Source organism: Sturnus vulgaris, unplaced genomic scaffold (assembly GCF_052056855.1).
Source record: "Sturnus vulgaris isolate bStuVul1 unplaced genomic scaffold, bStuVul1.hap1 Scaffold_195, whole genome shotgun sequence".
In the NCBI taxonomy this organism is placed as follows: domain Eukaryota; kingdom Metazoa; phylum Chordata; class Aves; order Passeriformes; family Sturnidae; genus Sturnus; species Sturnus vulgaris.
Window position 1 is genome coordinate 17291864 of NW_028276170.1, and position 26397 is coordinate 17318260.

The 26397-nt window shown below is 48.9% G+C and overlaps 1 protein-coding gene across 4 annotated transcripts in view; it reads left to right on the forward strand.

Moving 5' to 3' along the window:
• Window positions 1-2688: 2688 nt before the first annotated feature.
• The window catches only part of LOC148218154 (class I histocompatibility antigen, F10 alpha chain-like), a 34072-nt gene continuing 10363 nt past the window's right edge, over window positions 2689-26397 (forward strand). Inside the window, exons 1-8 of one of the 4 annotated variants that reach the window (XR_015800633.1) lie at window positions 2689-2789; window positions 5006-5269; window positions 5648-5920; window positions 7229-7501; window positions 7594-7701; window positions 7800-7835; window positions 7956-8006; window positions 8364-8613. Coding sequence is in view for 3 of the 4 variants with exons in the window: in XM_088158233.1 (XP_088014359.1) it covers window positions 2729-2789; window positions 5006-5269; window positions 5648-5920; window positions 7229-7501; window positions 7594-7701; window positions 7800-7822 (1002 nt within the window). In the remaining variant the exon portion in view is untranslated. Of the gene's footprint in view, window positions 2790-5005; window positions 5270-5647; window positions 5921-7228; window positions 7502-7593; window positions 7702-7799; window positions 7836-7955; window positions 8007-8360; window positions 8614-26397 lie in introns of those variants that run through there. The other 3 variants (XM_088158233.1, XM_088158232.1, XM_088158231.1) reach the window with 3 other exon arrangements.

The following is a 26397-nucleotide window of genomic DNA, read 5'->3' on the forward strand; positions in this document are numbered from 1 at the left end:
AATAAAGCTGGATCAAGTTGTTCTCCTTTAGGGTCAGGCATACCATACAGCATTTCATATGGTGAAATCCCTGTTTTGGAATTTGGCATTGTTCGTATATTAGACAGGGCTGGTGGGAGGCACTTTGTCCATGGCATTTTAGTCTCAATCATTAATTTTGACAGCTGTTGTTTCAATGTTTGATTCATCCTTTCAACCCTGCCAGAACTCTGAGGGTGCCAAGGTGTGTGATACTCCCAGCTGATGCCCAGGGCCGGGGTCAGTGACTGCAGCACCTTTGATGTAAAGTGCGTCCCCTGCTCTGAGTGTATGGCTCGAACCAGGCCATACCTTGGGATTATGTGTTCCAACAATATTTTGGCTGCCACTTGTGATGTGGCTCTAGCTGCAGGGTATGCCTCTACCCAGTGGGTTAATTTGTTACCATTACTAGTAAATAGTTCCATCTTCCTATTTATGGGAATTCTGTAAAATCTATTTGTATTCTTTCAAAGGGTGTGTAAGCAAATTTCCATTCTCCTGATGGACCTTGTAGCATAACTTTTAATTAATTTTCTGAACAAGTTAACCAAGTCTGGATGCTCTGCTTTGCAATATCAAAAATGCCAATGCATCCAAAAAAATTTAAATATTGGTCTGCTAGCACTCTGGTTCCAAAATGAGTTCGTTGATGTAATTGTTCAGTAATTTGTCTGGCCTGGGTTTTGAGTAAACTTTCCCTGCCATCTGCTAAAACCTATTAATTCTCATGCAGTTCTGCCCTGAGCTTCTTTATCGTTTCTTTTTACTGAAGAGTAATTGTCCACACAATCACATTCTAAATTTTCTCCTGGTTCCACATACAGGAATTGTGCAGGACTTTGAGCAGTTGCTGCTTTTAGCTCTAAGTCTGGGGAAGTGATTAGAATAGCTTCATATTTTAATATTCGGGCATCAGTTAGCCATTTCTCGGCTTTTTGATTCAGAATTCCCCTCACATTTTGGGAGTGTGGACCATTAGGGTCGCCCCAAAGGTGACTTTTCAGGCTTCTCCCATTAAAAGTGCTGTGGCCACTGGGGCCTGCAGACATGTGGGCCAACCCCGACTGACAGGGTCGAGCAGTTTAGAATAAAATCCCACTGGCTTTCGACTGCCTGCCCATTCCTGGGTGAGCACCCCATGTGCTGTTTGATCAGAGGTGTTTACAAATAACTGAAATGGTCTCTCCAAGTCTGGGAGACTGAGTACAGGGGCTTGAATTCAAGCATGTCTGACCTTTTCAAAACTTTTGTCATCCTCCTCTGCCCATTTCAGGCGATTACTGGTAAGTTTTTATATAGAAATTTCACTTTCTCACTAAATCCCTCTATTCATTGATGACAGTATCCCAGCAGTCCCAACATTTTCCTCACTTCTTTTTTAGTCTTTGGAGGTCCCAGGCTTAGTTATCCAAACACTCTGTTAGGATCCAATTTCTTTTTCCCTTTACTTAACCAATGACCTCAATATTCTACTTCTGCTTCTGTGAATTGCAATTTAGCTTTGCATACCTTCAAACCCTGCTGTGCCAAAAAGTTTAAAAGTCATATAGTCCCATTTCTACTAGATTTCTGGTCTTTTTTGTGCTATTAATAGATCATCTACATATTGTAACCATTTCACCCCTTCTGGTAGCTCAAAAGATTGCATTAATTCTTCTAGGGCTGCCCAAAGGCATTGGGGGATTCTGTAAAGCCCTGAGGCAATAGTGTCCAACGCAGTTGTCGTTTCCTGCCTTTATCAGGATATTCCCATTCAAAGGCAAAGCAATCTCTGCTACTTTCCTCTAACGGGCATGCCCAGAAGGCATCTTTTAGATCTATTACACTATACCAAGTGTAGTCAGGGGACAGCTGGCTTAAGAGGGTGTAAGGGTTTGCTACTACTGGAAATTTGATGACAGTTCGCTGATTTATAGCCCTCAAATCCTGTACCAATCTGTAATTCCCGTCTGTCTTTTTGACAGGCAGAATAAGAGTATTATGTGGGGACATACATGGTTCTGAAATCTCTTGTTGCAAAAGGTTTTCTGTAACAGGCTGAAGGCCCGGGTTCCCTTCTAATGATATTGGATATTGACAAACTCGGATTGGCAAATCGAGGTCAGTGATTTTCACTTTGATAGGTTTCATTTTCAATTTCCCTATTTCCCCAGTGATGTACCACACCTCAGCACATATTTGTTCCTCATCTTTTTGGTTAAGGCATAAATTTTAAGTTGCCCTTGGGATACTTCAATTTTCAAATCCAATGCTATTATTAAATCCTTCCCCAATAAATTATTTTTTGTCTCTGACAGTAACAGCAGATCATTTAATCGAATATTGCTTTGGTTCTCAATTTATACATTTTTAATAACAAGGATCCGAAACGGCTTATCCGGCGCTTTCTTAAGGGGGTCCCAGGTGGCTCTCAGAGGGCTCCGGGGGATCGCAGCGGGGATCCAGAGGGATCCAGAGGAATTCTGTGGAATTCCGACGTCCCCTCCCCCCCCGCGCTCTCTCTCGGGCTCTTTCGCTTCCGCGTCCCAACCTGAGAGACCGGGATCCACCCGGCGCCGGGTGACGTCACTCAGATGTCGGACTGCCATTGGCGAACAGGAAATATCGGCGCCAATGGCGGGGCAGGAGGCGGCTCTGAGGGCGGGGCCAGAGCTGGGGCGGGGCCAGACTGGGTCAGGTCCGCGCGGGCTCGAAGCGGGGTAGCGCCATGACTGCAGCGCTGGGGCTGCTCTTGGGGCTCCTGGGGGGCCCGGGGAGCGCGAGGAAAGGTGAGTGGGACTCTTGAAATCGCGACCCCCCTGAACGTCCGTTTCCGGGCACCAGGAACCTCTAAACCTTCATTCCCGGGTAGGGGAACGCCTGGAATCCGCATTTCGGGTCCTGTGACCCCCCCTTAATCCCCTTCCCCAGCACCAAGACCGCCCTGTACCCCCATTTCCGGGCATGGGGACTCTTTTGAGTACCAATTTGCGGGCACCGGGACACTCCTGAACCCCCTCATCTGGCCCCGGGACCCCCTTAAACCCTCATTCCTGGGGATCAGGATTCCTTTGAACCCCGAATCGCAGACCGGCAAACGCCCTGAACTTCCATTTCCGGGCACCGGGAACCCCCTTAACCTTCATCCTCGGGTACGGGACCCCCCCCCCCCCCCCCCCCCCGCCTATTTTGGGTCCTATGACCCCCCCATCCCCTTCCCCGGTTTCAGGACCCCCCTGTACCCCCATTCCTGGGCACGGGGACCCCCATGAGCACCAATTTCCGGGCACCGGGATCCCCCTGTACCCCCTTATCTGGCACCGGCACCCCCATGAACCCCCATTCCTGGGGATCTGGATCCCTTTGAACCCCGAATCGCGGATCGGGAACCCCCCTGAACTTCCATTTCCAGGCACTGGGATCCCCCTAAACTTCATTCCAGGGTACGGGAAACACTCCATCGCCCCATTTTGGGACCTGTGACCCCCCCCCCCCAAGCCCTTTCCCGGTATGAGGACCCCCCTGTACCCCCTTAACTGGCACCAGCACTTCCCTGAACCATTCCTGGGGATCAGGATCCCTTTGAACCCCGAATTGCAGACCAGGAACCCCCCTGAACCCCCCTTCCTGGGCACCAGAACCCCCTAAACTTTCATTCCCAGGCAGGAAAACTCCCCTGAATCCCCTGTTTGGGTCCTGTGATTCCCATACACTTCCCCAGCACCGGGACCCCCATGGAACCCCTTATCTGGCCCCGGGACCCCCCTGAATCCTCATTCCTGGGGATCAGGATCCTTTAAACCCCGAATCGCAGCATGGGAGCCCTTCTGACCCCCATTCCTGGGCACTGGGACATCCCTGAATCTCCATTTCCGGGCCTGGGACCCCCCTGCACCTCATTTTCCGGCATCCCGCTTTTCCCAGGCCCCATTCCCGCCCTTTTCCTTGACCTTTGGACCTCCTAGAATTCCCAACTTTCGTGTCCCCCCCCGTTTTCCACTGCAAATGCTTCCCAAAATGGCGTCCCAGAGGGTCCCCGGCGTCCCAGGGGTCTCAGAAGGGTCGCAGCGGGGATCCAATGGGATCCAGATGAACTCCCTGGAATTCCCTCTTTCCCTCGTCCCCTCCCCCACCGCTCTCCCTCGGTCTCTTTCCTGTCTCCCAGGCTGAGCCTTCAGGATCCACTCGCCTCTCCCATCCCCAGACCCCCCTTTCCCGTGACCCAGGGACCCCCTGAACCCCCATTCCTGCCTTTCCCAGCTCCCAGGGCCCCCATTCCCTCAACACCGGGGACCTCTGGACCCTCTTTCCTGGGCACAGGGACCCCCTGGACCCCCCATCCCGCCTCTCCCAGACCTTTCCTTGAACCTTGGACCCTTCCCGGCTCTCCCCGTTCACCTTCCTGCCCCCCCAATCTCTGCATCCCCCCCGTTCTTCACCTACTTCTCCTCCTGCAGGGGGTCCCAGGGCTCCAGGAAGGTCCCTGGGGGGTCGTGGAGGGTCCCAGGGAGGATTCTGGACTCTGGGATGCTCCTGAATTTCCTGTCCTGGGCACTGGTGCACCCTGCACTCCCTTATCCAGTACCAATCCCCACTACACTCCCTTTCCCATCTATCCCACCCTCTCCAGCCTCAGACTCCCGTTTCCCTTGACCCTGAGACCTCCTGGACCCCCATTCCTGCTTCTCTCAGTCCCAGCCCTGATTTCTGTCTGCATTAAGGACCTCTGAGCCCCCCATTCCAGCCATGCCAGGTGTGCCCACCTTGTGACCCCCTTTCCTTATCACTGGAGCCTCCTGGACCCCCTTTCCTGGGCACAGGGATCCCCTGGAACCCCCATCCCACCTCTCCCAGTCTTTGTATCCCCCTTTTTTTGACACTGGGAGTCCCCTGAGTGCCCGTTCCTGGACACTGGGTCCCCATGCATCCCATTCCCGGCTCTCCCGGTTCCTCTTTCATTGATCCATGACCCCCTCAATCCCCCCAAATCTCTGTGTCCCCCCAGTTCTCCACTCCCTACGTTACCTGTATGTGGCAGTGTCAGAGCCCAGCCCGGGGATCCCCCAGTTCATGATCATTGGGTACCTGGATGGGATCCCCTTCACACGCTGTGACAGCGAGCGGGGCCGGATGGAGCCGCTGACACAGTGGATAAAGGATGGAGTCGGGCAGGGATATTGGGATGAGGAGACCCAGATCTGTGAGCTGAGCCAGCACGTGACTGCCAGGGACCTGGAGACACTGCGGGACCGGTACAACCAGAGCAGGGGTGAGTGGGGGCATCTGTGGGGCTGGGATGGGATCTGTGGGGCTGGGATAGATCTGTGGGTTGGGTTGTGGATCCGTGGGGCTGGGGTGTGGATCCATAGGGCCTGAATGTGGATTCACAGGGCGCCAAGGGGCTGAGTTGGGGATCCATTAGGCTGGTATGGGATATCTTGTGATCCATGGGTGTGAGTGGGGATCCACAGGGTTGGGATGGGATCTGTGGGGTTGGGTTGGGATCCATGGGTTGGGATGTGGATCCATGGGGTTAGGATGAGGCTCTGTGGGTCTCCATCAGAGTCTGGGGCACCATAGGGTTGGAATGGGGCTCTGTGGGGCTGGGACACAATTCCATGGTTCTCTGTGGGTACAATCCCCCCAGGTCTCCACACATTGTTGATAGTTTACGGCTGTGACCTCCTGTCTGACGGGAGCATCCGTGGATCCCGCCAGGATGGCTATGATGGGTGGGATTTCCTCTCCTTTGACCTGGGATCCGGGAGATTCGTGGCGGCCGACAGCGCTGCTGAGATCACCAGGAGGCGCTGGGAACATGAGAACGTGGCTGAGGGTTTCACAAATTACCTGGGGCAGGTCTGCCCAGAATGGCTCCAGAAATACGTCAGATATGGGCAGAAGGAGCTGGACCGCAAAGGTGGGAGCAGAATTCCTGTGGGAATGTGGGCTATGGAAGATTTGGGACCATGGGAATTCCAGGGAAAGATCTCACCCCCATCCCATTCCAGTGGGAATTCCATGGACAGGTCTCACCCCCATCCCATTCCAGTGGGAATTCCAGGGAAAGATCTCACCCCCATTGCATTCCAGTGGGAATTCCATGGACAGGTCTCAGCCCCATCCCATTCCAGTGGGAATTCCAGGGAAAGATCTCACTCCCATTGCATTCCAGTGGGAATTCCATGGACAGGTCTCACCCCCATCCCATTCCAGTGGGAATTCCATGGACTGGTGTCACCCCCATCCCATTCCAGTGGGAATTCCACAGACAGGTCTTACCCCCTTCCCATTTAAGTGAGAGATCAATGGGCAAATCTCACCCCTGTCCCATTCCCATGGAATTCCATGGATAGATTTTAACCCCATGCCATTCCAATCTGAATTCCATGGGCAGTTCTCACCCACATCAATTTCCAGTGGGAATTCCATGAGCAGATGTCTCCTCCATCTCATTTTACTGGGAATTCCATTTCCAGATCTCAGCCCCATCCTATGGCAGTAGGAATTCCATGGGCAGGTCTGACCCCCATCCCATTCAAGTGGGAAATCCATGGGCAGATCTCGCCCCTGTCTCATTCCCATGGAATTCCATGGGCAGATTTAAACCCGTCCCATTCCAGTGGGAATTCCAGGGACAGATCTCACCCACATCCCATTCCAGTGGGAACTCCATGGGTGAATCTCACCCCTGTCCCATTTTCATGGAATTCCAGGGGCAGATTTTACCACCATCCCCTTCCAGTGGGAATTCCATGGGCAGTTCTCACCCCTGTCCCATTCCCATGAAATTCCATGGGCAGATTTCAACCCCATCCCGTTCCAATCTGAATTCCATGGGCAGATTTCAACCCCATCCCATTCCAATCTGAATTCCATGGGCAGATCGCACCCCATCCATTTCCAGTGGGAATTCCAGGGGCAGATCTCTCCCCCGTCCCATTTTACTGGGAATTCCATGTCCAGATCTTACCCTTATCCCATTCCTGTGGGAATTCCATGAGTAGAGGTCACCCCATCCCATTCCCATAGAATTCCATTGGCAGATCTCTCTCTCATGCTAATGTAGTGGGAATTCCATGGGCAGATGTCTTCTCCATCACATTCCAGTGGAAATTCCATGGGGAGATGTCATCCCCATCCTATTCCAGTGGGAATTCCAGGGCCAGATCTCACCCATGGACTCAATCGAATTCCATGGATGTCTCTCACCGTTATCCCATTCCAGAGCCCCCTGATGTCCATGTGTCTGGAAAAGAGGAACACGGGACGCTGATCTTGTCCTGCCATGCGTACGGATTCTACCCCAGCTCCATCGCAGTCAACTGGATGAAGGGGGATGAAATCTGGGATCAGGAGACGGAGTGGGGCGGGATCGTTCCCAACAGCGACGGCACCTTCCACACCTGGGCCAGGATCGAGGCGCGGCCGGAGGAGCGGGAGCAGTACCGGTGCCGGGTGGAGCATCCCGGAATGTCAGAGCCCGGGATCTACGCTTGGGGTGAGGCTGGGAATGTGGAATGTGGGAATTGGGAATTTGGAATTCCCAAATGGGGATTCCCCTCCCTCTCCTCACTGTCCTGCATTTCCCAGATCCAACTTCTGGCGGGAATCTCACTGTGGTGGTCGCTGTGTCCATCATCACTGCCGTCATCATCTTCATTGTCCTCATTGGATTCATTGTCTGGAAGCGCCAATCCGGTAACACACGGGATGGGGGCCGGGAAGGGGCACGGATCCACCTGGCACTGTTCTGGGAATCCTGTGCCACCAACACTGATCCCACTGTTTCTCCACAGGGAGGAGGGACAGGACTGGATGAAACATAGCAGCCGGTGAGTACCAGTGGTGGATCCAGCTCTGGATCCCCTCTTTGTGGATCCTAGGATGGATCCTGGGGTTAATCCCAGTTGTGTGATCCCTGCTGGAATCTCATGGATCTTCTCTTTCTGCAGGAAAAGATGTGGGAACCAACGGCTTGAATGCAGGTACAGAGTGGGATCAGGGTGAGATTCCAGAGGAGGACTGGGGCAGGATGGACTGATTGGGATCATGGAGGAATTCTGGATCAGAGCAGGATCAGATGGAATTGTGGAGTGGGATTGGGGCTGGATTCTGAAATAGGGATCACGATGGATGGATGGATGGATGGATGGATGGATGGATGGATGGATGGATGGATGGATGGATGGATGGATGGGGCAGGATGAGGGAGGGATTCCAGAGGGCTACTCGGGCAGGATTGGAGGGGGATCAGGTAGAATTCTGGAGGAGCTCCTGCTCTCCATGGGCTCCAGCCAGGTCCATCCTGCCGGATGCAGACAGGGACAGGGTGACACCGTGACACTTTCTCATCCCAGCAGGAATCACCGCCTGAGCGATCCATGGAGCTGGATCCAGCCCCTTCCCTCTTCCCAGGAAACCAAGAGCTGCCAGCAGAACTCATCCTGCTGCTCCCACACACCCACAGCTTTTGCTAATGGATCCATTTCTGATTTTCCAGTGTTTTGAAGCCTGGAACCACAAATATTCCCAAAGCTTTAGTTCTGCTGTGAAATTATCCTGATTTGGGGCTGTAAATCCTGCTTGGGACAATAAATCTGAGTTCCCTCCTCCAGTGTCTGGCAATTCCTCTCTGGGAGCCAGGAACGTGGATGGGGACACTGGGGATAGGGATGGAGACAGCAGGAATGAGAATGGGAACACCAGGAAGAGCATTCGGACACCAGGAATGGGAATGGGGACACCAGGAACAGGTTGGGGACAGCACGAGCAGGATGGTGACAGCAGGATTGGAATTGGGACTTGCCAGCCACATCCAACTCCATCCCCCAGGATTCATTTCCTGCTCCGTGTCCCATGTCCCAGGTCTCCCCAGGAGGGTTTGGCCACGTTGGGCTCCTGGAGGGGCAGTGGGATGGGGGGAAGGGTCAGGCCAGGCCTCATTGTCCCCAAAGGTCCTTGAGTGTCCCAAAATCACGGCTCGGGATCTTGGAGAAGTTCCCTGGCCATGACACGAGCAGGAGATGGCCGTGAGATGAGAGTGACCATGACACAACCACGGCCCTGACCATGAAATGATTTGGACCAAGAGATGACCATGGGTTGGCCATGGCACAACCATGGCCTTGAGGTGACCCTGATGTGGTCATGGCCATGAGATGACCATGAGGTGACCATGACATGATCATGAGGTGACCATTACAGTGAGATGACCACATGCATAAGATGATGGTGATCAGGAAAGGACCATGACCATGAGATGGCCATGACCATGAGATGACCACAAGATGATGGTGACCATGAGATGACCACAAGATGTCCTTGACACCACCATGGCCATGAAATACTGAAGGCTGTGAGATGACCATGACAGGATCTTGACCTAGAGGTGGCCATGAGATGACCCCAACACACCACGGCTGTGTGCTGATCAAGACCATGAGATGATCATGACACAACCATGGCTGTGAGATGATTGTGACCATGAGGTGACTGTGAGATGACCATTAGGTGACCATGAGCATGAGATAATGGTGATGACCATAACTGTAGGAAATAAGGAACGCCTTACAGAATAAGGACCTTTTCTATCTTTGTTAAATCCTGTGCACTTCCGTTCATTTTATCCACCAAAAGGCACTCTGGGAAGGGCTCAGCTGTGGGTCAGATGGCCAGAGAGTGGGGTGGTGGTCACCTCGTGTGTGAGGGAGTGATGGGCTGGGAAGCTGCGTGGACACCACAGGAACAGAGAGCTGATTCTGTGAAGGGACTCGTCAACAGCGACACCGCAGTGACAGGCAGCCAATGCGGGCTTGCTTCAGACAAGTTTGGGTTAAGTTTCAGTTAAGTCTGACTGACACAGCCAGAGCAACATAAATGATGGACCTACCTAACTGGGAAAGGACAATTTAGCCAACCTGAGGAGCAAGCAGCAGCAGTCCCCAGGCAAGTACTCAGTGAAGTTAAAAATTTTGGCTCAAAGCATTGGTCCATGTATCAGATGACAGCAATCCTAACTCAGAGTATACTAATATTAGGCAAGAGCCAGAAGAAACACACATGGAATTTATAGATCGGTTAAAACAAGCATTGGAAAAACCAATCCCTGATGCTAGGACCAGGAACAAGCTGTTAGAGACATTGGCAGTAGCTCATGGTAACTCCGAGTGTCCAAAGGTGTTGCACGCCCTGCCACGAGAACCACCACCAATGATCCTCCAGATGATCGAGGCGTGCAATCGTCTCGGGATGAATGTGGCAGCAGGACAGGCCCAGGCCATGGGGCAAGGAGTTGCAAAAGCCCTGGTGGCTGTGCAGTTTCCTTTTAAAACACCACAATCACAATAACAACCCACTTGCTTTCGATGTGTTCCACAGGGACATTTCTGAAAAGACTGTCCACAGAGAAAAGGGAGATACCCAGTTCCTGGTCAAAACCAACCCCAGGCTAAACAGTTTTCTTCTAAAGGCAATTTCCCCAGGCTGCCATCAAAAAAACTTGCACTGGAGCACAAGCCAGCCTCGCGCTGTGACAGAAATCCACAAGCTGATGATGCTGATGACCATCAGTGTTAGTAAAAGAGCCTGAAACAAATCAAATTTTAGGACCATTTCAGTTAATAACTGGGGGAGGGATACGGCTGTGTCACCACAGATAGAGGACCTCGGTGGATACCACCCAAAACCATCAAACCTTAACTACAGCCAATAAAGGACTGCCCACCAGAAAGTTCCAGTACTCCCAACTCATAACAGCGAGCCTTTAGCGAACATAACACACCAGGAGACTTTATGTTTATCTCTTGCCACCCCAAATCACCCCTCTTCAACATGGCTGGTAGGTCTGGCAATAGATGAGTGGCCAGTAAATAAAAAGGCCATCTGTAATATACAAAGGAACAGTCCCATTGGTAAGCTGAAATACAATCCTGTAGATTTTTGGGATTCGTGGTCTCTCAATCTTCCACATGCACCATTAGAGGCTCAAGAATTGGAACTGTTTGGCTCAGTTCAAATGGATTACTGCAATAGCTTTCGTTATAGAAAAAGAGTTCAATTGGTAACATCTAATGGTGCTAAGCCCCAAATTGTAAAACCAGATGAACCAGCACTGTGGGATGTTTCTCCCCACCATCCAAGGTATAAAAATGAGAGCCTATGGTGCAATTATACCTCACGACATCCATCTAAATCGACGCCCCTTTGCAATTACCAGCAGGCACGTTTCTTATTTGTGGGGACAGAGCATGGCCTGCCATTCCATCTCGTATTAAAGGCAGCCCATGTAGCTTTGGTAGGCTTGCTTTACTAACTCCCAATGTCACAATGCTAATTGGCAATGACAAAAATAGGAAAAAAAAGTGTTTGCACATCTCTTCCAATCCGAGTGTAACAGTAAATTAGAGTTTTGGAGTAGAGGACAGAGGATTGCTGCCTCTGCTCTTGTACTGTGGGTAGCTGCCTCACAAGCAGTAACACAATTAGGAAAATTAGGATGTTGGTTATGTAAACAAACCAACGCTACTTCTATCTCTAAATGATCTTTTAACAGATGTTGACAGCCTAAGACACACAACATTACAAAACAGAGCTGCCATAGATTTCTTGCTGTCGGCACACGGATGCCAAGACCTCCAAGGCATGTGCTGCATGAACCTTTCAGACCATAGTGAGTCTATACACAAAAGTATTCAAGTCCTCAAAGATGGGAGTCAAAGATTTACGAACTGTGGCCATGAGGTGATCAAGAAATGTCCGTGACTGTGACCATGACATGACGATGACTTTGAGATGAACATGGGCATAAAGTATGGTGAGCAAGAAATGGCCACGGCATGCCCATGACCATAACATGATCCTGACCATGAGGTGACCATGAGCACGAGCTGATTTTGACCAAGACATGACCACAATGCAACCATGGCCATGTGGTGATCTGGGCCATGAGATGAGCATGACTGTGACCATCATACAACCACAGCCATGGAATGATCAAGGTCAAGATATGATTCTGACCATGAGTTGATCAAGGGACAACCATGACCATGACACGACCACAGCTGTGAGATGACCATGATGTGATTGTGTCCATGAGATGACCATGAGGTAACAATGAGATGACCATGAGCATGAGATGATTGTGACCAAGAGATGTCCATGAGATGACCACAACACACCATGGCCATGTGGTGATCAAGACCATGAGATGATCATTATGATGAGATGACCACAACCACTGAAGAACCATGACTGTGACACAACCGCAACTGTAAGATGACCATGATGTGATTGTGGCGATGAGATGACCACAGCATGACCATGAAATGACCATGAGATGACCATGACCATGTGTCTTGGTTTCAAAGACAGGTATTTGCTAAGGGAAGACGAGAACCCCTTTTTCTGAGATGTAGAGTTCAACCCCCTCCCTTCTAATTATAGTTTCAAATCAGAGGCTTTCAGGCAGAAGATATGGGGATAGGAAAAACAGTTCTTTACTGATATATCTAACAAGGCAAACAGCAAAAACAACAACAGCTATAAAAACTGACAACAAAACAGAGCAGTATAGCTCAGTTCCAATCCCTTTATGGCCACAGGCTCCCTCTCCCTGCGCTCAGTTGCCGGTGCTGAGGGCAGGGCAGGTCCCGCGCAGTTGAGGAGGGCTGGAGTGATGGTGGCAGCGGCCCGGGGTGAGAGGGATGGAGGAGCGACTCCCCCCTCACGGTGTTGGTGGTGGTGCTCAGCAGAGTGCCCAGAGTTAGTAGGATGAAGTGGGAAAGCAGCAGAGCAATGTCCGACAGCAGGGAACGTGGCTCCCGGCGCTGGGATGGCGGGGAGGATGCTTGGTAGGAGACCCAACCGTCTTCTTTCCATGAGCGAGCAAGAGAAGGAGAGAATGAGAGCGAGCCCAGGCCCCTGTCCCACCTTTCCTTTTCCAGTCTCCCGCTATCTCCCACGCACCTCTGAGAGAAAACTACTGCTACTAAGGTGTAGCCACAAATACTCAGCATAATGGGAAAAATTCCACAGAAAGAAAAGGGAACAATTCAACCCCCAACACCATGCAATGATGTCCTGGGGTACAATGCAAAAATGTGTATTCTATCACCATCTCTTAAAATGTGGGAGCGGTGGTGATTCTTATCTCTGTGGGAGATATCCTCTGCTGATGTGCCATCTGATAAGATGGGGGGATGATCATCGTTATCTATTCACAACCCATCCTTCCTCCAGAAGATATATTCTGTTAATGGGCCATTAAGTCCTATTGTGTGACTGATAAGATTACATCACCCCATTGGGAGATGCCCCAACCAGGGGCAGGAGCCAAGCCTTTCCTACCTAGATAAAAAACTGGGGTTTGGGACCCGAGGGCAGACCTTTCTACTGGATCCCAGAGGAAAGTCGGACCTTTTCCACATCATCGCTGGATCTTCGGAGGAAAACTGCACCTTCTACAGGAGCACTGCTTCAACAGAACCACATCTGTCATCCAGGAGGACTGCAGCCACCATTTATAGGGACTGCTACCAACACCCTGACTGACAGGGTGTCAGGTTGTATTTCTGACTGTGTTGGTGGTTGTTTCTTTTATATTATTGCATGTATTTTATTTTTTCTCTTTTCTCCTATTAAATTGTATTACTGACTTGGAGTCTCGCACTGGTTTTACTTTCAAACCAACACACCATTACAGTGAGATGACCACAAGCATAAGATGATGGTGATAAGGACCACGACCATAAGATGGCCATGACCATGAGATGACCACAAGATGATGGTGACAATGAGATGACCACAACACACCATGGCTGTGTGCTGATCAAGACCATGAGATGATCATGACACAACCATGGCTGTGAGATGATTGTGACCATGAGGTGACTGTGAGATGACCATTAGGTGACCATGACCATGAGATAATGGTGATGACCATAACTGTAGGAAAGAAGGAACGCCTTACAGAATAAGGACCTTTTCTATCTTTGTTAAATCCTGTGCACTTCCGTTCACTTTTATCCACCAAAAGGCACTCTGGGAAGGGCTCAGCTGCGGGTCAGATGGCCAGAGAGTGGGGTGGTGGTCACCTCGTGTGTGAGGCAGTGATGGGCCGGGAAGATGCGTGGACACCACAGGATCAGAGAGCTGATTCTGTGAAGGGACTCGTCAACAGCGACACCGCAGTGACAGGCAGCCAATGCGGGCTTGCTTCAGTCAAGTTTGGGTTAAGTTTCAGTTAAGTTTGAATGACACAGCCAGAGCAGCATAAATGATGGACCACCTAACTGGGAAAGGTCAATTTAGCCAACCTGAGGAGCAAACAGCAGCAGTCATTAGGCAAGTACTCAGCAAAATTAAAAATTTTTGTTTAAAGCATTGGTCCATGTATCAGATGACAGCAATCCTAACTCGGAGTATACTATTGTTAGGCAAGAGCCTATTGGAATTTGTAGACCAGTTCACACAAGCATTGGAAAAACAAATTCCCGATGCTAGGACCAGGAACAAGCTGTTAGAGACATTGGCAGTAGCTCATGGTAACTCCGAGTGTCCAAAGGTGTTGCACGCCCTGCCACGAGAACCACCACCAATGATCCTCCAGATGATCGAGGCGTGCAATCGTCTCGGGATGAATGTGGCAGCAGGACAGGCCCAGGCCATGGGGCAGGGAGTTGCAAAAGCCCTGGTGGCTGTGCAGTTCCTTTTAAAACACCACAATCACAGTAACAACCCACTTGCTTTCGATGTGCTCCACAGGGACATTTCTGAAAAGACTGTCCACACAGAAAAGGGAGATACCCAGTTCCTGGTCAAAACCAACCCCAGGCTAAACAGTTTTCTTCTAAAGGCAATCTCCCCAGGCTCCCATCAAAAAAACTTGCACTGGAGCACGAGCCAGCCTCGCGCTGTGACAGAAATCCACAAGCTGATGATGCTGATGACCATCAGTGTTAGTAAAAGAGCCTGAAACAAATCAAATGTTAGGACCATTTCAGTTAATAACTGGGGGAAGCGATAGGGTTGTGTCTCCAGAGATAGAGGACCTCAGTGGATACCAGCCAAAACCATCAAACCTTACCTACAGCCATTAAAGGACTGCCCACCAGAAAGTTCCAGTACTCCCAACTCCTAACAGCGAGCCTTTAGCGAACATAACACACCAGGAGACTTTATGTTTATCTCTTGCCACCCCAAATAACCCCTCTTCAACATGGCTGGTAGGTCTGGCCATAGATGAGTGGCCAATAAATAAAAAGGCTATTCATAATATACAAAGGAACAGTCCCGTTGGTAAGCTGAAATACAATCCTGTAGATTTTTGGGATTTGTGGCCTCTCAATCTTCCACATGCACCATTAGAGGCTCAAGAATTGGAACTGTTTGGCTCAGTTCAAATGGATTCCTGCAATAGCTTTCGTTATAGAAAAAGAGTTCAATTGGTAACATCTAATGGTGCTAAGCCCCAAATTGTAAAACCAGATGAACTAGCCCTGTGGGATGTTTCTCCCCACCATCCAAGGTATAAAAATGAGAGCCTATGGTGCAATTATACCTCACGACATCCATCTAAATCGACGCCCCTTTGCAATTACCAGCAGGCACGTTTCTTATTTGTGGGGACAGAGCATGGCCTGCCATTCCATCTCGTATTAAAGGCAGCCCATGTAGCTTTGGTAGGCTTGCTTTACTAACTCCCAATGTCACAATGCTAATTGGCAATGACAAAAATAGGAAAAAAAAGTGTTTGCACATCTCTTCCAATCCAACTGTAACAGTAAATTAGATTTTTGGAGTAGAGGACAGAGGATTGTTGCCTCTGCTCTTGTACTGTGGGTAGGTGCTGCACAAGCAGTAACACAATTAGGAAAATTAGGATGTTGGTTATGTAAACAAACCAACGCTACTTCTATCTCTAAATGATCTTTTAACAGATGTTGACAGCCTAAGACACACAACATTACAAAACAGAGCTGCCATAGATTTCTTGCTGTTGGCACACGGATGCCAAGACCTCGAAGGCGTGTGCTGCATGAACCTTTCAGACCATAGTGAGTCTATACACAAAAGTATTCAAGTCCTCAAAGATGGGAGTCAAAGATTCACGAACTGTGGCCATGAGGTGATCAAGAAATGTCCGTGACTGTGACCATGACATGACGATGACTTTGAGATGAACATGGGCATAAAGTATGGTGACCAAGAAATCACCACGGCATGCCCATGACCATAACATGATCCTGACCTTGAGGTGACCATGAGCACGAGCTGATTTTGACCAAGACATGACCACAATGCAACCATGGCCATGTGGTGATCTGGGCCATGAGATGAGCATGACTGTGACCATAATACAACCACAGCCATGGAATGATCAAGGTCAAGATATGATTCTGACCATGAGTTGATCAAGGGACAACCATGACCATGACACGGCCACAGCTGTGAGATGACCATGATGTGATTGTGTCCATGAGATGACCATGAGTTAACAATGAGATGACCATGAGCATGAGATGATTGTGACCAAGAGATGTCCATGAGATGACCACAACACACCATGGCCATGTGGTGATCAAGACCATGAGATGATCATTATGATGAGATGACCACAACCACTGAATAACCATGACTGTGACACAACCACAACTGTAAGATGACCATGATGTGATTGTGGCGATGAGATGACCATGGCATGACCATGAGATGACCATGACCATGTGTCTTGGTTTCAAAGACAGGTATTTGCTAAGGGAAGACGAGAACCCCTTTTTCTGAGATGTAGAGTTCAACCCCCTCCCTTCTAATTATTATAGTTTCAAATCAGAGGCTTTCAGGCAGAAGATACGGGGATAGGAAAAACAGTTCTTTACTGATATATCTAACAAGGCAAAGAGCAGAAACAACAACAGCTATAAAAACTGACAACAAAACAGAGCAGTATAGCTCAGTTCCAGTCCCTTTATGGCCACAGGCTCCCTCTCCCTGCGCTCAGTTGCCGGTGCTGAGGGCAGGGCAGGTCCCGCGCAGTTGAGGAGGGCTGGAGTGACGGTGCAGCGGCCCGGGGTGAGAGGGATGGAGGAGCGACTCCCCCCTCACGGTGTTGGTGTCCAACAGCAGGGAACGTGGCTCCCGGCACTGGGATGGCGGGGAGGATGCTTGGTAGGAGACCCAGCCGTCTTCCTTCCACGAGCGAGCGAGAGAAGGAGAGAATGAGAGCGAGCCCAGGCCCCTGTCCCACCTTTCCTTTTCCAGTCTCCCGCTATCTCCCACGCCCCCGTGAGAGAAAACTACTGCTACTAAGGTGTAGCCACAAATACTCAGCATAACAATGGGAAAAATTCCACAGAAAGAAAAGGGAACAATTCAACCCCCAACACCATGCAATGACCATGACACAGTCACGACCTTGAAATGACCATGAGGTGACCATGAGATGACCACGACATGGAGATGACAATGGGCATGAGATGATGGGAATCAGGAGATGACCAAGACCATGAGATGACCATGACCGTGACAAAACCATGACCGTTAGCATGAGATGTTGGAGATCAGGACATGACCATGAGGTGACAACAATATGACCATGGCTGTGAAATAATTGTGGCCACAGGAAGACTACAACCATGAGATGATGGTGATAAGGAGATGACCATGATAATGAGATGATGGTGATAAGATGATTATGACCATGAGGTGACCATGAGGTGACCATGAGATGACCATTAGGCTGAGTTGACCATGAGCATAAGATGATGAAGGTCAGGAAATGACCATGGCTGTGATGATGACATGTAGAGAGCCTGGTGCAGGAATGGCTAGAAGAGAGAGGCCATAGTGAGATCAATTTAGTCAGGCTGACAAAGCAGGCCTCAGCCTCAAGGGCACAGCAAGAGGGAAGGCACGTAGGATTGTGATAAGATGAACAAAGACAGACTGTAAAAGAAGAACTAGAAGAACTCTGCTAGCCATGAAATTGCAAAAGTGTAGCTACAAACTTAGCCGATCAGCATAGTGACGCATATGGCAAGGCAACCAATGATGAGCTTAGCTTTTGCAATATGCATGAGCTAATTAAGCACTGTATTTAATCGCCACTCTAATTATCAATAAACGAGACTTTGCAGATGACCTAATTGGTGTCCGTGTCTCCCTTCTCCGACAAATGGTGACCCCGACGCTGTCCCTCCGTCGCTAAAAAAGAAAACGGGGGAGAACGCGCCACGGTCGGTGAAGTTGAGTTTGGGGCCTGCTGCAACCGGGTCGGTGTCAAACGACGTAGGGAAGACACCCTCAGGAGCTACAGAGGTGGTCCTGGGCCATACGTGCTGCCGAAGCCGGAGAGTTGCAACGGCGCCGACGGTAAAAAATGGACAGGCAAGCAGCATATGATTTATTTATAGCACATATAGATAAGTTAGGGCTAAAAGAGCTTAATCCCAGGAAGGACATACCGGGGTTGTTAGCCTGGGGTTCTGCTAAAGGCTTATTCACTAACCCTCATAGTGTGCATGAGTTAAATGAGTGGCGTAAGTTAGGGGATGTACTGTGGGAGGCAGTATTAGGAGATGATAAGACAGCAAAAAAGTTAGGAAAAATCTGGCAAGTAGTTCATAACGCGCTCTTAAAGCAACAGGCAGAGAAAAGAGCTGCACAGCAGGCAGTAGAGGCATATAAAAGAAATGCTCAGTATGGTGATAATGAGCCCCTTGCACCAAGCACAAGAAGGGTTGAAATACCTATTCTTAGAGACACGGCAGGAATGGCCGATGGGGCTAGTTGCACTTGGCCCTCTGCACCCCCCTCAGAAGAACTGGGGAATAACGCTGCTAAAGCAGAGGAGGCAATTGCAGAGAGCGAAATATCCCAACCTGCGGCGCAGAATCCCCTTGCCGGCCTGAATCTAGCACCCCTAAACCTGCCAGTGAGCCAAATCCTGTCCCTAGGGCGGAAAGCGACCTGCGGGGGGAAGTGGCAAGGCAGAGGAGGGAGGCATGGAATATGCTAGCTAGACACGGCTTGGAGACTGGGGATGACGCCGCTGTGAGCGCAGTCAAAGTCTGGACCTTTCCTGTAACATACACACAGGGAGTAAACCAACAAGGACAAGCTGTACAAGTAGGAGAGTATGAACCACTTGATTGGAAGTTGCTAGCACAGTTACGGCAGACAGTGAGTCAGTTCGGGTTTCGGAGCGAGCCAGCCAAGCAAATGCTAGACTATCTATTTGACACATATTTATTACTGCCAAATGATCTAAAAAGCATAGCAAAATTAATTTTCACACCACATCAGCAAATGCTATTTAATGCTCACTGGCAAGCTCTTGTTGCCAAGGCAGTTGCGGTACAAAGGGGTCAGGGTGATCCCTTAGCCGGAATTACAGCAGATGAATTAATGGGAGTGGGCGCATTTCGCAGGTCAGAAACTCAGTTACTCCCGGGGGCCGACAGGGTTAGAGAAGCCATGCGTATCGTAAGAACTGCTATTGATCAGGTAAAAGATAGCTCAGGCATACCTATGTATATGGGAATAAAACAAGGAAGGGAAGAATCCTTTGGGGATTTTGTAGATAAGGCTACCGCTGCTATTGATAGGGCAGGAGTTCCAGAGTATATGAGAGGGGCGATGTTAAAGCAATGTGCGTTACAAAATAGCAATGAGGCAACAAAGAGGGTATTGTCAACTCTAGGAGCTAATTGGACGATAGAAGAGGCATTAGAAAGAATGGCACTGCAGCCATCAGGGTCACAGGTTTTCTTAATTAATGCACTAAAAGAAATAGGCTTAGGGCTGCAAAAACAAGCTGAATCCACGCAGTCACAGGTACTAGCTGCTCTTGCCCCGCTCCGTGCTTCCACAGCAGCACCGGCCACAGCGAACAACCGCCGACCTCCTTCAACGCGATGCTTTAGATGCGGAGGCGGAGGCCATTTTCGACGAGACTGCCGAGCCTCAGGAGTGTGGTGCCAGAACTGCCAGAACAACACCCACAACACGTCAGCTTGTCGCCGCCAATCGGGAAACTCCAGGCGGAGCGCGCCCGGCAGCCGCGCCCAGACACAAGTAGCCGCCGTAGCATCAGCGCCATCTCCTGTCTACAACCAGCCACAACAGGGAGCTTGGGACTCGACTTGGCAGCCGCAATAAAAACATCATTATTAACAACACGCCCCGCTAAAGTCCCAACTGGAGTACAAAGCCCGGTAACTATTAAAGGACAAGCTTTTGGAGGACTAATAGTGGGACGCTCATCGAGCTCCATTTTAGGACTGTTTATACTACCAGGTGTCATCGATGCAGACTACACTGGGGAAATACAAATAATAGTCTATACTCCTTTTCCTCCTCTAACGATTGAGGCAAATCAGCGTATTGCTCAATTTATTCCACTTCCTCAGTTGAGCCGGGGTGTTCAACCACAAACACAAACCCCGCGCAAGGACCAAGGTTTTGGGTCCTCTGGTGTTGCTCTGCTCACAATGGATCTCAATACTAGACCCAAAAAGGAAGTAAAGTTCACCTATGCAGGACGTACAATAAAAATGATGGGACTTTTGGACACTGGAGCAGATACCAGCATTGTTTCTCCAGAAAAATGGCCCTGTGATTGGCCATCGTTACAAACCACGGATACCGTGACGGGCGTCGGAGGGTTTACCCTCGCAAAGAAAACGCCCCCAATAAGGGTTACTATAGATGGGCAGGACTTGGTAACTGTGTTATCAGTAGTTGCATTACCGCCCATGGTACACTGCTTAATTGGAAGAGATATTCTAGCTCAACTTGGGGTCGTTCTATCCAACGAGCACCCTTTGGGGTAATTGCCATTGCTTGGACTTTCCCAATCCCAATCACCTGGACTACCAATGAACCGGTAATGGTTAAGCAATGGCCTCTAAAAAGGGAAAGTCTAATACAAGCACATCAACTCGTGAAAGAACAATTTCAACAAGGACATTTAAAACTTTCCACAAGCCCATGGAACACGCCAATTTTTGTGATTAAAAAGAAATCAGGGAAATATCGCCTTCTGCATGATTTAAGAGCAGTAAATGATCAAATGGAAGCAATGGGAGCATTACAACCAGGACTTCCCAATCCAGCCATGCTCCCACAACATTGGCCTCTTTTAATTATTGATTTAAAGGACTGCTTTTTTACTATAGCCTTACACCCCCAGGATACAAAAAGATTTGCATTTACCCTACCGGCAATTAACAGGGGGGAACCTGACAAAAGATATGAATGGACTGTTCTCCCACAAGGCATGAAAAACTCGCCTACTTTGTGCCAATTATATGTTGATGCAGCCTTACAACCTTTAAGACTAAAATGGCCTGACACAATTATTTACCACTACATGGATGACATCCTATTCGCCCAGAAAATAGCATTTACAGATATTCAAATGCAGGAAATTCGAAACACCTTAGCAAAAGCATCTCTCATGATAGCTCCAGAAAAGATACAGCAATCTACACCATGGAAATACCTAGGATGGACTATTACAAATCAAATCGTACGGCCGCAAAAACTTCAAATTGCAACAAAAATCACCAATCTAAATGAAGCACAACGCTTACTAGGAGATCTACAGTGGCTCAAACCAATTGTTGGGATACCCAACTCTCTGCTAGAATCCCTCAGGCCACTGCTCAAAGGGACCGATCCAACCACACCTGTAACCATGACACCACAACAAAAGGACTCTCTCAATGGCATTATTCGCTGCGTCAATGAAGGATTTGTCTCCCGCCGGGATGTATCATTACCTATAGACCTTACCATTTGGAATACTCCTGATCATCTACTTGGAGCACTTACACAGACACAAAAGAAAACGGGGGAGATACAGGTACTAGAGTGGATAACCCCACCTTTACAAGCAAAAAGGACAATCAGTACAAAAATCGAACAAGTAGCTACCTTGATTCGTAAGGGTCGGGTAAGGATTCTGGAAATCACCGGAACAGGCCCGACTGCAATCCACCTACCCATGAAAAAGGAGGACTTAGATTGGTACCTCCTCAACTCTGAGGACTTACAAACGGCTTTGCTGGAAGCTGGAGCAGCAGTCAACACAGGACCGCTGACACCACGTCATCTTCAGTGGTTAGGAAATTGGGACTGGGTATCAAAGCCAACACGATCGGAACAGCCGATAGCGGGTGCCATCACAGCATTCACGGATGCCGGAAAGAAATCGAGGAGGGCAGCCATCACCTGGAAAGAAGGCCCTCGATGGAAAAAGCAGATAATAGACGCTGCTCCAGAGGACAGTTTACAAACATTGGAATTGCTTGCTGTTGTGTGGGCACTAAGTGAACTGCAAGGGTCTTTGAATGTGGTCACTGACTCGTTTTATGTTGCAGGAGTAGCACAGAGAATTGAGGACGCCTCTGTGAAAGAGGTGCAAAACAAAAGACTCTATGAACTCTTACTGCAGCTAAAGCGAGCAGTAGGAGCAAGGTTTAAGCCTTATTGTATCATACACATCAGAAGCCACAAGTGGGATGTAGGCTTGGGTGAAGGCAATGCCAGGGCAGATAGATTGGTCATGAATGTAGCAGATGATAGGGGAATTGAGGCAAGAGAGTCACACACACGATTTCACCAGAATGCTAAGGGATTGGTGCGCGAGTTCAAAATAGGCATACAAGAAGCTAAAGCAATAGTGAGAGCCTGTCCCACCTGCAGTCATCACAACAGTGGGGTGGGCCTTGGGTGTGGGGTAAATCCTCGGGGTCTAGAAAGTAATGAAATTTGGCAAATGGACGTTACACACGTAGCAGAATTTGGTAGGCTCAAATACGTACACGTCACAATAGACACCTACAGCAAGTACATTTGGGCTACCGCACAAACAGGAGAGAAGGCAATCCATGTAATAAGGCACCTAACAAGTTGCTTTGCAGTCATGGGAATGCCTAGGGAAATAAAGACCGACAATGGACCAGCCTATGTCGGCAAGAAAGTAAGCCAATTTATGAGACTCTGGGGAATTAAACACATCACAGGAGTACCACACTCACCCACAGGACAAGCCATAGTAGAAAGAGCCAATGGGACACTCAAACAGTACCTACTCAAGCACAAATCCATAGATGATCCACAAGAAAGGTTAGCTAAAGTTCTTTATGTCATGAATTTTTTGTGTGTGTTTGGGGAAGAGTCAGAGCCGCCTGCAATTAGGCATAGAGGGAAAAGGGAAGGTAACAAAGAAGAAGGCACAAAAGCGTGGGTAAAGTATCGGGATCCAAAGACAGGAATATGGAATGGCCCCGCTGAGGTAATATACTGGGGCAGAGGTTATGTTTGTGTTTCTACTCCCACAGGAACAGTTTGGGTCCCTGCTAGATGGATAAAGCCCATTCTAAATGAGCGAGTTGGTGGAAAGATTCCTGGGGACACCACTAGCTCCAGACGACCAAGAGCGGATACAACAGAAGTTGACGGTGACCTTACGGCCCTATTTACAAAAACTAGCACCATATAAACGCGCTGTCCGCAAGGCACTGCAACGGCCGCCACCGAACTGGGTGGAGTGGATCGAGACTCACGCCTACCTGGAAGAACAACGCCTTAACAGTCGCCCTTGTTGTGCGTGTGGGAAGGCGTGGTGTGAAGCTTGGGTGGCTCTAAAGTGTGGGGGCTGTGGGGACTGCTCATGGGTAAGACAAAGAGCAGTATATAAATTGTGGTGCCAAGAGTGTCAAAGGGAAGACCTAAGACGCTCAAGCTGGGGTGCAGCATTAGAGGGGGAAGCAGGAGTACCGTTTGTACAGGTCCCAAGTGTATATGAAGCACCAGAACAGCTTATGTTAGCTTGGGCCCGGTGGGAAATAACTAATTGGCTCTGGAGGCAGAAAATCACTGCAAAATCTTGCATTGTTGCTACCCGATGCATGACTAAAGTGCCATATCTACCTTTCCCTCGGGTAGGACCAGTTAAGCCAGGTACCGACCCTGAAGAGGTATTAGACCAGTGCATAGAAAAGGTAAAGCAGTGGCACATAGCAGCAGACAGTCCAAAGTACAGGAGGAAGAAGTCACGTAAGCAGCAAAAATGATACTCATCACACTGCTTATGCTTACTAACTTTGCTTGCACAAATGCTTTTCCAATGGAGCACACACCTAGAGAAAATATATGGGTAACATTTGCTAACATAACAAAGCAAGAATCAATCTGCTTGAGCTTGGGGGGAGCGCAGAATCCTTTCAAAACTTGTCTTGTAGGATTGCCAGTTTGGAAACCAAGAGAGTTTGCAGGGTATCTTAATGATAGCAACCTACCTACAAAAGGGGATGACGATTTGTTGCAGGGTTGTACTTTCCCTAGTAGTAATCCCTCACAACACGATGGATGCTGGCAATGTGAATTTGTCCTAGCTTTAGGCAAAACCTTAGCCTCCCCTCCGGAAGAGATTGACCTCTTCGGAAGCACTAACGCATCAATGGGAAGAAACGCAGGAGGATGGTTTAGTTTCCTGCCCTTAAAAGACAAAAACTTTGCAACCCTTGATTCAGCTCTTAGTAATCTACCAACAATTCATACTCAACTCTACTCCAAATGTAACGGTAGGTACATCACAAAGGCAAGAGCACTACCCCCAGGAATATTTTTAATTTGTGGGGATCGTGCCTGGAATGGTATTCCAGTGAGGCCACAAGGGGGACCCTGCTATCTAGGGAAACTAACCATGTTTCACCCCAATGTAACTACTCTCATGCAACTTGCAAGCAATGCAAATAGAACAAAACGCAGTTTACACGATCTTGACTGCACCGGCATAGGGCAACCACACTTTTGGAGTGACTTTAGACAGGTAGCAACTGCTGTACTCCTCCCTCATGCAGCAGCCAGGAAAGCTATGGCTCTAGCTGAACAGTTAGGGTGCTGGGCAAAAGATAAATTTAACACCACCTCTCAGGTGTTAGACATGATGGCCAGGGATGTCTCAAGTGTTAACCATGCAGTACTGCAAAACAGAGCAGCCATCGATTTCCTACTTCTAGCACAGGGACACGGTTGTGAGGAATTTGAAGGAATGTGCTGCATGAATTTGTCTGACCACTCTAAATCCATTCACAAAAAGATACGAGACATACAAAACAGACTACATGACCTAAAGGAGAAAGATGGTTGGGACATTGATGAATGGCTTAAGAGTCTGGGCCTTGGAGGATGGATTCGGACCATCATTAAGTATGCTATCATGATCTTAGGCGTATTCTTATGCTTAGCTTTGTTGCTTCCTTGCTTGATAACTTGCTTACAGAATTTCATCCAAAAAACTGTTAGCAAGGCTTGGCATACTAATCTTCTCGCTCAAAAAGAAAACGGGGGAAGTGTAGAGAGCCTGGTGCAGGAATGGCTAGAAGAGAGAGGCCATAGTCAGATCAATTTAGTCAGGCTGACAAAGCAGGCCTCAGCCTCAAGGGCACAGCAAGAGGGAAGGCACGTAGGATTGTGATAAGATGAACAAAGACAGACTGTAAAAGAAGAACTAGAAGAACTCTGCTAGCCATGAAATTGCAAAAGTGTAGCTACAAACTTAGCCGATCAGCATAGTGACGCATATGGCAAGGCAACCAATGATGAGCTTAGCTTTTGCAATATGCATGAGCTAATTAAGCACTGTATTTAATCGCCACTCTAATTATCAATAAACGAGACTTTGCAGATGACCTAATTGGTGTCCGTGTCTCCCTTCTCCGACAATGACACAACTTTGATGGTGAGATAACCATGGGCATGAGATATTGAAACCAAGAGAGGACCATGACAGGGCTGTGACCATGAGATAGCCAACACACAGCCATGTGGTGCCCAGGATCATGATGCATCCCTACCATGACCATGAGACAACCATGGCCATGAGGTGATCAAGAAATGTCCATGACTGTGACCATGACATGATGACAACTGTGAGATGAAAATGGGCATGAGGTATTGTGACCAAGAGATGACCACGGCATGCCCATGACCATAACATGATCCTGGCCATGAGGTGACCATGAGCATGAGATGATGGTGATTGGGAGATGACCATAAGATGACCATGAGTGACCATGAGATGACCACGACCCGGCTGTGGTCTGGATCTCCTCAGATCCTGCCACTCTCCTCCCCTCCTGCTTGTTATGAATGAGAAACAACAGTCTCGATATTCAGCAAAATTTAGATTGCTTTATTTGATAGAGAAAGAGCAAACAGCGCTGGGAACCTGAGAGGTCACCGTCCACTCCACACTCCCTCCAACCTTGGTTTGCAGCCTCTTCTTATACTGTGATTTCTCGTTGTAATCAATAATTTTTGTTTTTTTCCTGTCATAATTTTGGCAGGTAAGCAGTGGTGGTCGAATAAGCATCTGCATCCAAACTC